We start from the raw sequence: 12,158 nt of genomic DNA, 5'->3' as shown, positions 1-12,158 counted from the left end.
GCCTATGCACTTTTATGGGTGGCAGGCATTTGCTGATCGTCCAGTGTCTCAAGGAATAAAATATAGGCAAAGGTGAATTTGCTGGATCTAAAGCTTCTATCAAAGGAAAGTGTTTGATTATGGTTTGGGGCCCAGAGGGAAAAAGACCGAATTTCTCTCTGTTTCCTTCCACAGCACCCATGGACATAGACCGGTACCACGTAGAGGTCCCAGACCACAAGTGTTGGCTCTTTCAGCACAGAGACTGAAAGTCCTGTCCTATCTGAAGTGCTGGGAAAAGCTTCCTGAGAACAGCTAATCATTATTAATTCCTTTAGAATTCATTGCAATAACATCAATCACAGTGAACTCATTTGGTATTAATATGGATGTAATGTGAAAATGAATAATGCACACAGGAGTTTTTATATTCCTATTTTAGAAAAATAGTTATGAACAATGTATTTCTCTTTCCATTGTCAAATCAGCACCTCTGAGAGGTTTTCTATCAATTACCTTCATCATCATTCCAGTTGAAATCTTGTCAGAGCAAACATATTTCAAAGGATTATATCCAACTCCATTACAGCATTTCTGGCTCTTTGGAATAAGTTCAGTCTCACAGCATTTTACTGGCACTGGGTCATTCTTTTTAACATGTGCTTTAGACTCTCCACTGGAAGCTGAGCAGCATATGGTATCTGACATATTCACATAATCCTGCCCACAACAGAACATCCCTGCAACAATAAAATGTTATATATGAATATGAAATAAAAAAAAGGGAGAAAACGGAGACTGCTATAAAGTTTGGTATAAAAATGTCAGAGTCAGGCAGTTGCTGAAATGGTACAGTACCTAAGGTAGCATTTCCCTACCAAGGTGATTTAAATGTGCAATGAGGGGTCCTTCTTACCAAGAGCACCAGACACTAATTAGGTAAAGAACACACGAGAGGAAGCATTCTGAAATCATTCGATGGGGCCAGACTTCTCCCAGGCTCCATTAAAAAAAAAAAAAAAAGGCCCTGATTTCCGTCATGAGAATTACCTGCCCATTTTGTGATGATAATAACACTGTGTTGGAGAAGAAAGGATAAAGTTCAGGGGATCAGAAGAAAGCTCTAGAAATTCTCAAAGGGAGAGAAGGTCACTGAAGCACCGTGGGATAATAAGAGCCTAGATGGAGTGTAAAGGTAGCAGCATCCTGGCACTGAGACCCTGTGGCAGGAGTCTTGTGAGTTTTGGCCCAGCTTGTGTCGAGGGTGCAAATATTTGCTTCTTGTGAATCCAACAGCAATGGTAACCAGTCTTTCTTTCTTCATGAGATAGGTTTGTTCAAAACCAGCTGAACTTGCTCACTAATCAGGCCACTATTTAATGAGTAGCACTGTGATCTGGACACATCCCTGGACATGGATAAGAGGCTGGAGGACATGGATAAGTGGCAGAAAGACTTTGGAAGGAGGAGCCTTGATCACCACTTGTTGAGGAAAGACATGTGTGCTTTTCCTACCAAATAGCCTCCCTTCTCGCACCAAATTCAGCTTTGTGGCCTGTGTTCACATCATTTAGATCTTGCCATAGAACAGACACAGCAGAAATTTAGACATAAAAGCCTGAGTAAATAAACAATACTCCAGAGTCAGATTAAGCCAGAAATTAAGGTGCCTACACCCCATGCCACAGTGCTATTATATCAGAGTTTATATCCAGTTATAAAGCAGGCCCGTGTGATGAATGATTTATTTTAATTAGAACTGTGTTTATTTATTATTAGTCCTGACTGATAACATAAAGAACCTCAACCTCAAAGTGCCCTGGGGTCCTGAATTGTTTGATCTGGTCCTGTACAAACACCTACATTATGAAAGACACTCCTAATAATAGACCAGCGAGTTTTAAGTGCCTTTTACTTAAAAATAAAAAAATAAAAAAATATGGAAAGTAGATACTGGCTCGGTACCTACCTTAAGGAAAGAGTTTAGCCACACATGACTCCAAAGAATTCCAATCTTTCCCTTTTAAAAAAAAATCTACCAATATTTTAAAATGATATACATTGACCGTAATGGAGCTTTAGCATGCCATGTAAATGGGGTAACTGCCCAAAGTAATTGGTTTAGAAGTAAACTCTTTTCTTCGGCGCTTTATTAATCATTTCCATTATTTTAATATATCCAGGAAATTTTTTTTTTCACATAAATACTCACAGCAGAGCTATCGTTGTAATCTGAGTCTTGATCAGGACAGGTAAAAATGACGTGTTATACACACGCGTGCACACACACAGTAAAGAGACAAATCTACAGCGTCCAGTTTTATATTGTTTGGACATTATTTTTCTGCTGCTTTCTGATCAGACATTTAAATACAACCTTGGATTTCTTTCGTGTCATTTTTTTTTTCTCTAGCAGTTTTCTTAAAATAATTCATGTTTCTATTTTAAAGAGCAATCCGAAGACTAAAAACTGGCCCTTTAGGGAGCAGAATACATTCTCCCCCTCTACTCCCCAGTCACTTTATGGCTTCACCATGCTTTAAGTATAAAATCAAAATGCAGACTTTGACCTAATTCGAAACTCCTAATCAGTCATCTGATCGCTCTGAGGGACTTTTGACAGGTCAACTAAAATTTTGATAATGAACTGTTTTTACACTAGAAAAAAAAAAAAAGCCTGCCTTCCTTCGCAAAGAGGTTCATCTTTGTTTCACTGAATTAAAATTTTCAGCCAAGATTCCACTCTCATAACAAGAAGTGACTCCCTTTCTAGTTTCTTTGGTAAACCATTACTTCTTTAATTATTATCAACCTTGTTCCGGTGTGATAAATTGCTAATTACTTAATACCCTAATCAGCTTCATTCTTTGCACAGATAAACTGTGACAGTGCCATTAATTTAAATAGTAATTTCACTTAATGGCCAGAACGGCACACCAGATTTTTATGCAGCATTTTCTGAAGACTGCATCCATCACTGCAATATTCTGACATAAAGATGTCTGACGTGCACTAACTCACTTAGGGAGAGCAGATGTTGCCGAGCAGAGTTTGGTAGTAATTCCCATAGTGCATCACTTCAGCATGAATGAGCTGCAAATTCAGAGACAGACAATCTTCTGAAACTGCATTGCAATAACTTTTGACCCCTGCCTAATTTATCGCATGTAGCACTTGACTTTTGAACTCTGACACGTAGAACGCACAATTTTAAATATGCCAAAAGAAAAACAAAACAGGTCATGTATTGTTGATGGATCGATCTATTCTTCCAGAGGCTGCTCATTAAATCTGTACAAAGGTGAAGATTCTCTTTGGGCAGATGTTACTCGAGTGGTACAGTACACATAGAGCTATTAGAGATTTATTTTTGATATCAAACTGCATATTTTATCTTCCCCAACAGCATATATATCCAACAGATAGCTTCCATGTAATTGGATACAATCGGAGAAAACAGTGAAGGAGTTTTTTACTCACAATATTATGAATAGTTTCAGTGTGTTACTAACACTCATTTAATGGCCAGGGCTGACAAGGAAAGCATTTATAAACATAGAGTCCTGGTGAAATTTCTAAATTGTTAATCCTGTAAAACAGGTGCTCCATTTTTCTAAGAAAAAAAAAAAAAGACCAAGAATTATGAATCATGCTTTTGAGATAAAAACAGTAAAGTCGTAAAAAACAGAGTCTGGAATATGATAAATTAATGTGCAGCTCTGGGACTGATCATGGGGACCACATTTTAAGCCAAGGGACCATATTTTAGGCCTATAAGACTGGAAAACAAAGTTTTGTGATTAGTAATTCTCAGGACAAACTCATAAAATTGGCAGCAGAATATGAAAGAAAAGAACTGCATGCTTGTCTCCACCGGTAGATGGCTCCCTGGCTACCACCACAAAACTGACAAAGAAAGGGTAGAGCAAAAATACTCCCCAAATCATTGAGCTATGTTTTTTTTCTACATCACACCTTTCAAAAATTCATTACATCACATGGAAATCTTCTTGGACAATATTCTTTAGTAGAGCTTTTTCACAGTGGATTTCTGTCCTAAATTTCCCTCTTTGCAAAGTTTCCAAATCCCATCTTATATAACAAATAGCAGTAGTCCTTCATTCTGCTGAAGTCCGACTCCAGGACATGGAAACTCAGTATTCTATGACAAAGCAGTTTCAAACCAGAGTTTCCTATCAGAGGCTGCATGGACAACATGTATAATAAATAGAGATCAGACAATAGGTTCCAAGGGTATGTTGTGATCAGTCTCTCATGGCTAACAGAAAAATCTTGTTCTCTTTGAGTGATAGGGGGATTTTAATGTCCACCTCTTAAAACTAAAAGATATAACCAAGTCCAGTCCAAGATTAATGGCATAAATGATAAAACCCTATAAGCAAACACTAAGAATAGAAAGAGTAATAAAGAGGTTTAAAATACATCCAAAGAAAATGGTTAAGAATACATATCCATTGTAGTGACGAGCATGACTTTCATCCCGAGATACCTGTATAACACTCCTACACAACTCATCTGCCCAGAGAGAGCAGTAAAAACATAAACGCTACCCCAGCACTTCTGTTCCAACAGCATCTGTTAATTCACTCCATTTATAAAATACATATTGACAAAGACAACTGAACTGGGACCAGGGAGATTTGATTTGGTGTGAGAAAGTCAATTCAATGTGATTTTGTTAACGGGCTCCTGCAGGCAAATAAAAGAGTTTAAGTAATAAAGTACATAAAGAGATGTTTTACGAGCCAGCCCGGTCTTATGGCAGGCACACAATGCCAGGCAGTGAGAGAGGCCAGGCTTAGGAACAATATTATGAGATCCAAACCCTCATGAAGCAGGTATGGTGTTGCTAGGTTGAGAAGAAAAAGGGCCATATGGATGTTCTGGAAGGTCATTGAGGTCACAGTCATTAGGGGCGACAGGAGGGAGCGGCAGCAGACAGAAGAAAAAAGACAGGTGGAACGTGTCTATTGTCACTGAAACCTGCAGGAAGGTCAAGAGACTAAAACGAGATTCTTTTCTTTTTTTAAAAGTATCATCCCTTCAGTCCACCATGACTACCGAACTTGTCAGAATGGTGGAATGTCGGGAGAAGCTCTAGAGCTAGTCTTCATTCACAGGAGCTGAGTAGTGTTGCAATTTGCTTGAGAAATATTTGACAAGCGTGGAAAATCATAGAGAAGTAAATAAAAAGTGATCCTGAAGTTCAGGCCCACAGAGGTGTGAGGTGTGTGGAACTGCAGGCAAATTTCTGTGCAAGGTCTGTGTCCTAGTATTTGAAGAGAGGCTTTGTAGCTTTCCAAAGATTCTTAAGGGGGTGTATGGTTCCTCCCCCCACCCCAAAGATTAGGAACCAGTGTCCTAGTGGACAATTACCTCTACTTCATTTCTTAAAACAGGTATGTTTTCCTTTTTGGCGATAGTGTTCTGACTTCTCTTTCCTTCTCCTCACATTCATTTTGCCACCAAAATCTAATTCGTGTCCTTAAATCATAATTCTATCGTCACACTGACTCTTCCTTGATTACTAAGGAATGTTCGATCCTTTTGCCTACTCACACATATCTCCCCCTATTTCCTTGCACACAGCAGAGCCCCCCCTCCCCCGCCCATAAACCCAACTGCTCTCTACGACTTGGACATGCTTCACAGATTGCTCATTTCACACTTTAGCTCAAGCTATGCCCATTAGCTGAAATGTCCTCCTTCCATCTACACATCCCAAAATCTTACTCATTGTTTGAGGTTCCAATCTAATGGCTTCGCTTTTTCCATCACCTTGATCGGAGTGATTTCTCAGTCTTAAGAATATACTCGCATTCATCCTTCTCTTATGTAGTGTGTTTAACCTTATAGATACTTCCCTCCTTGATTAGATTATAAATCTTTAAGGATAAAAATGGAATCTTAGCCATTTTTACAATCACAAAGCATTGAGAATAATGTATTGAGCATAGTCACTACATCATACATTTTTATCAAATGAAGGATGATGGCAATTGACTAAAAAAAGAAAGCAATAAATGAACAAAGATGCTAAAATGACTCACTATGGTATGGAGAGGGCAACGCTTTTGCATCCCCCCAACCTGTCATACATTGTTCTATCTTTAAGGGACATATCTTTAGCTACTCAAAGAGAAGGAACTCAACTGGTTAGTCACAGCACAGGATAACTAACTAATTGCCATGATCTTCCAGTACACACGATTACCATGGCTTAAAGCAGTGATTCACAAAGTTTGGTCTCAGGACCCCTTTATACTTGTAACAGGACTCCAAATAGCTTTTGTTTATATGGGTTATATCTGTTGATAAATATGGGTTAGAGCCTAAAACAAAGACTTTTGAAATATGTATTTATTAATTCATTTAAAATGATAATAAATACATAGCATGTTAACATAAATACCTATGATGAATAAATGCATTTTCCAAACTGAGAAAAGTTAGTGAGAAGAATGACATGGTTTTGTATTTTTGCAAGTGTCTCTAATGTCTCACTTATTAGAAGGAGTTAACTTTTCATATCTTCTTCTGCATTCAGTTATTGAAATATCACATGCTATGTAACCTCTGAAAAACTTCAGTGTATACTCATGAGAGAATGAGATTGAAAAAAGCATATGATAGGTTAGTATTGTTATGAAAATCATTTTGATCTCACAGACCACCTACAAACATCTTTCTGCAAAGGGTCAGGCCCTTAGCAGTCCCAGGTTATCCTTTAAAAGTCACTGTCTCAGGGCCTAGCACTCATACTTAGTACCCTTTCTTCTAACTTTGGCATACATTAGGTGTGCAGTCAATGAGCAGAGTTTATAATGACTCTTTTTTTCCAGTCTTCCAGAAAATGTTTGCAATTTGATAGTTTATTATACTGGCCCTGCTCAGTCGACCTGACAGACACTGATATGGCTTAGGTTGGAGAGTATCCAATGCTTGTTCAACTATCAGAATGATCAAAGAAGTTAAGAACATGGACTCCATAGACATTTGGATGCAGTTAGAATCCATTCTTAGCCATAGAGGCAAGAATTCATGGGCAAATCTCCCAGCCTCCTTGTATTTAGGTGTCAACGGATAGCTGAGTTCTAGTCAGTGAAATGTTAATTAAAATATTTGCTATTCCTAGACCTGGCAAATGAAAAACACACACATGTTATTCTGTGCTCTTTTCCCCTTCTGGCTGCAGAAATGGATATAGCTCCAAAGTGACCATATCATCTGGTTGTTCTTAGCTTATAACTAGAAAAGAGAGATAACCTGCAGTTAGGTTCATATCCCAGTGCTATGATACAAGATAAAGTCAACCCCTACTGTATTTGAGCCTTTACAAATTTGGGGGTTCACTTATAATAGCAATTAATTTTACCTGAAGTAATGCAGCCACTTGCTAGCTATGTGATTTGGGGACAGTTTTTCACTTTTGTGAGAAGTGCTTCTGTTTTCTCATCTCGAAAATGGAGACTAGGGTAGCACTTACTTCCTAGGTTCGTTGGGATGTTTAAGTGTGTTATAAATGTGTTCATGTATATGAAGCACACAGAACCCTATTTGGCAAATAGTGAACACAGAATGTTGTTTACTTTTTGTTGTAGTTGTTATCTTCTTTCCTGATCATCGTGTAATCACCTATTAGCCAATAAGCAGCACCTAGGAGTCACTTGACCTGGCTGGATTCCTTGACTGGATTGCAGTTATCCTCAGAATGCTAACTTCTTAAGGCAACAATACATGGGGAAATTTTCTGAAAGGACTATGTGTCTACACTGAACTCTTTTGTATCATAGAATTTAATGCATCATTCATTTTCAAACATATGGTGAGTTAGTTTTTGTTTTTGTTTCTTGGGTTTATCTGGCAAAGTCAACTTTCTTGTTACCTTACACTGCAGATCCAGGTGTCCGGTGTCATGTAGTAGAGGTAATCCTTAAATTTTAGGTGTCAATAGAAGTGTCCTAATTGAAATTCTGTTGTATGAAGAACAACTTTCATCATTACTATTACTGAACAAAATGACATGGGACTACCAAACCGTTTGACAGTGTGTATATTAAAATCTTCCTCTAAATACATCCTATTCAGCTGGATTAAAAAAGAATGCATAGATGGATGTACTGTGGATCCAGATGGATGATCTATAACTTCATAGAATATAGTAAATGCCTTGGAAACACACTTAATGGTTATCCAAAGACAAAATAAAAAACTAGAAATTATTATTATTTTTTTGACTCAAAGAAGGAAGAAAATCTTTCCCATACTGGAATTCCTCAAATTTAATTGTGAATAATATAATTAAGCAGTTCTTACTTATTTAAGGTCTATGAAAATATTGAGAGTCTATTATTCTCATTAAGGCACAAAATTCAGGTACCCTCATGGTTGATACTTAAAAAAAATTTTGATTGATTAGTTTTGTTCTTGAAGTGCTTTTTTAGTAATTTTCATCAGAACTTTACATTTACATAGAGAATGTGTACAAAATATGGCATTTAACAATAACGCTACAATAATTTAAATAACTACTACTGATGTTATGGGTAACACTTTGATGGTTTTTTTAAAAAGAAGAAATTATAGAAAAACAGTAGGGAATTCATAGTTCATCTGCATCAAGATACACTGATGTCCTGAAATCATGCTCAGAGAAGGGCTGGTGTTCCAACACTTGCTAGTTGCACAAGCAGATTTACTTGGAAGCTAATGAAGCCTGGGTTTCAGGGCCCTTTGCTTATACGAGCCCCTTCCAAGGTAGGCACTGTTACGTGTTTTTATAAAATTCACAAATGTATGGTATTTAACTACAGTTTGTTATGGCCTGTCTCTTGCCCCACTAATTTGCTTTCTGTCTTATGTGTCCTTGTATTGATCAAATAGGAGAGTGACCATGTACATTTCTGAAATCTAACCAAGGGGAAGTTGAGTTGAGAAAATATTTAGTTTGGGTTCAGTAGCTACGTTCATGTGACTTCTGTCATGTCTATAAAAAAGTCATTAAGGCTTGAATATTCCATTTTAACTGCAATTTGGAAAGAAAAGGAATGTGAGAAATTATAGACTCCTAATTTGGATGCACGTAAAGGGAAGCTTTAAAGAAAGAGAAAGATCAGATAGAAAAATTAATAGAATATGAAACAAAAGCTGTAAAACTGAAAAGTAGAATCAACTGAAATATTCTGGCATCAAGAAGAGAATTATAACAGAATAAATTTTAGATTATAACAAAGGTAGTAAACTATTAAAAGAAAATGATGGGTCTAGGATTGAAGCATAAATTATTACAAATTATGAAGCGGTAACTCATAAATATATTGGAAAAAATTATACTTTTGCTGGTGTGTAGATAAAATAGTGACGTCATGATAGCATACAACTCAAATTCAATCATATAATAAGGATATCCATAAAAACTTGTTAATGATGTTGTCAGTTCAACAAATATTTAAGACCAGTCACTGCAAATCACTTTAAGACAAGAAAACTTAAGACCCCCTTAAATCTTAGAAAGATCCTTGGTAGATATTTCTCCAAATTTGACAATAGTCCTAAACATTTACCTAATATTACAAAAATAAATTTGGAAGCTTAAAGCCACTTATATAAACTTAAAACAATTAGGAAATGTTTTTATTAATCACATGACAGGAAAGAACGAATTATCCCTCTACAGATAAATAGTATAAAAGCCATTGTCTCATGAAGAGGTAGGTGATCAAGCATATAAGTTAAACATGTCAGCGGGAGATAAGAGGGATGTCAGAAGTTATATAAGTTATATAAGTTATATAATCCAAACATACTATTTTTATGTTAGTGGGATTTGCTAGATTTCTTTTCTTCTCTTTATAATTTTTATAATTTATTTTTCCTTTCTAAACAAATATTTTTATATTTTGTCTTATCTTAATCATTTTATTTTCTTTCCTTAAAGAGGTTTTCCCCCCAATTGTATAAATTTCAGGCACCTAAAAATCTGCATCTGACTACTATGTATTCTTGGACAACTGTCCAATCTCTGTGCCTCAGTTTCCTCATTTTTAAGATGCAGACAATAATAGAACCTATTTAGTAAGATAGTTATAAAGATTAATTGAGGTAATAATATATAAAACATTGGGCATAGTACCTAGTTGGTAGTGAGTATTCCACCAATGATAATGATTGCTATTAAAATTAGTGTTAATTCACTAGCTTAAAAGAATTGACATAATGTCATCAATAATAGTTTTGTGTACTGTTAGCATTTGCTAGGAAATTCGCTAGGAAATATTCTAATTCTAATATTGATCCAGAACCAATGCATTCATATGTGTTTTTGTTCTTCTTTTGCTTATTGTGGATATGACACTTTTTCCAGGAGGAAAGAGTTTTGGTCTGTTTTAATGAAATGCCTCACATGAGCATAAAAAATGTGAAATTACATTTTTATTTGTGATACAACATGTACCTAAATTTTGCATTAGATATAATTAACACGAGCTTTAATTCCTTATTTGCTTTATATCTAGGGCAAGTTTCTCAACCTCCCTGTTTCTCAGATTCTCTACCTACTGAAAGGTAGACAAGGGCTCCTTACCTGGAAGGCGACTGTATGGCATGCCCTCTTCTTCTCCACCACAGCATTCTAAATCTTTGCTCACAATCTGTCCACCACAGCACTGCTGGCCATAGCCATCATGAAGCCTCCCAGCACAGCAAATCTGGTTTCCTGAGGTGGAGTAAGGCAATCTGCCACAGCAGGAGTCACCGATGCCAGTGGAAACCCGATTGTGCTGTTCATCTGGACAACATACTTCACCTGTCAATTTAGGACAATAACAATCATTGCATGAGTTAAAAAAATATGCTTTGACTCACAATGAAATTTTATCACAATCATCTTGCAGATGCCAACTGGTTGACAGAATTACTAGAAAGAATGCTGTCATTTTGGAGTTGCAAAATTTCAATACAACTTTAAAATTTTTGCATTAAAGATGTATAAACACGTGTCTACTCACATACATGCATGGTAACTTAGAGGCAATGCTATGTTGCCTATTTCCTCTCTCACCCCTAAGAAATGAGCACATTAGGTCCAGTAACATGATTAAGTGACATTACAAAAAAGTTTGCCTACAAATACTTTTCTATCCATGTAGTGTAATTTTTTTTCCTTTGAAAGTGGGGTGGATTCAGAAATTAACATAAAACTTGCATTGCCTGGATTATAATTTTTTTAACCAAGTTAAATTCATTTAAAAAACAAAATATTTCCTTTTTAAAAAAATACTTTCAATGTGAAGGTCAATTAAATGAGGAGGTAAAAATACTATATTCAAGTCAGCACATTAGTATTTTGCTGGGCTATGAGAGACACTGAATTTCACTAATGCAGTTGCACCCGTGCTCCACCTTTACATGATATTCTGGAACACTTGAAACAAGAATGAGATTGTCTTTTGCTTGGTACCTTGGGATCCAAGAGTTTAAATTTTATAAATATCAATAGGCAGCATTTGGGGGGGGGGTGCATATGAAGACACTCTAAAATCAGGACAACTCTAAAAGACAATAAATAAATAAATTTCTTCTTTTAAGGATACCTTGGGAAGGACTACTAACAACTTGGTGGATCTAAAATTCAAAGTGTACTTCTCTCTAGCTCATGATTCAATTCTCAGTTGACCTCCTTCTGAACACTTGACCTTGAGTCTCCTTTCTTGCTTTACTTCTCTTTTTATTGCATCTTCAACAGACCCTCTTCTCTTCCACTTCCCCTTTTAAAATATGTCTTTCTCCCTGGACAATACTCCTTCATAGTATCTTATAAGGTCTATGAGTATATTGACCAGCCTGGGAGGTCTTATAGCTCTAAACCATGGTCCAGATAAGATTTCCATAATCTAGTTAATGACTTGCCAAACCTTCTTAAGAAAAGGAAGGCTCAAATTCACTAACAAATTTAGGATTGCCTTAGGAATCTATAGTCCTGGACTTCCTGATCTCCATCAATTAGTTTGTCTATGTGTGAGGTTGAGATAAGCCAAAACTTGGTTAGCAAAAGCAAGATGAATTGCTTATCAAAATGACATTAAAAATATGGGGCAATATTTAACTTTGGGCATATGTGTAAAGAATATAAAAATTGGACAAGAACACTCAGCAGGTAT

General features: G+C 36.4%; 1 protein-coding gene across 1 annotated transcript in view; it reads right to left on the bottom strand.

Annotated features, from left to right (window-relative positions):
- The window catches only part of USH2A (usherin), a 691,295-nt gene that overhangs the window by 162,472 nt on the left and 516,665 nt on the right, over positions 1 to 12,158 (bottom strand). Inside the window, exons 49-50 of the mRNA XM_072814508.1 lie at positions 10,583 to 10,804; positions 496 to 719 (exon numbers count right to left, since the gene is read on the bottom strand). Of these exons, the coding sequence (XP_072670609.1) occupies positions 496 to 719; positions 10,583 to 10,804 (446 nt within the window). The remainder of the gene's footprint in view (positions 1 to 495; positions 720 to 10,582; positions 10,805 to 12,158) is intronic.

Source organism: Canis lupus, chromosome 38 (genome assembly GCF_048164855.1).
Source record: "Canis lupus baileyi chromosome 38, mCanLup2.hap1, whole genome shotgun sequence".
NCBI classification, from domain to species: domain Eukaryota; kingdom Metazoa; phylum Chordata; class Mammalia; order Carnivora; family Canidae; genus Canis; species Canis lupus.
The sequence above is the reverse complement of the archived record's forward strand: the minus strand, read 5'-3'. Positions and strand labels throughout refer to the sequence as shown.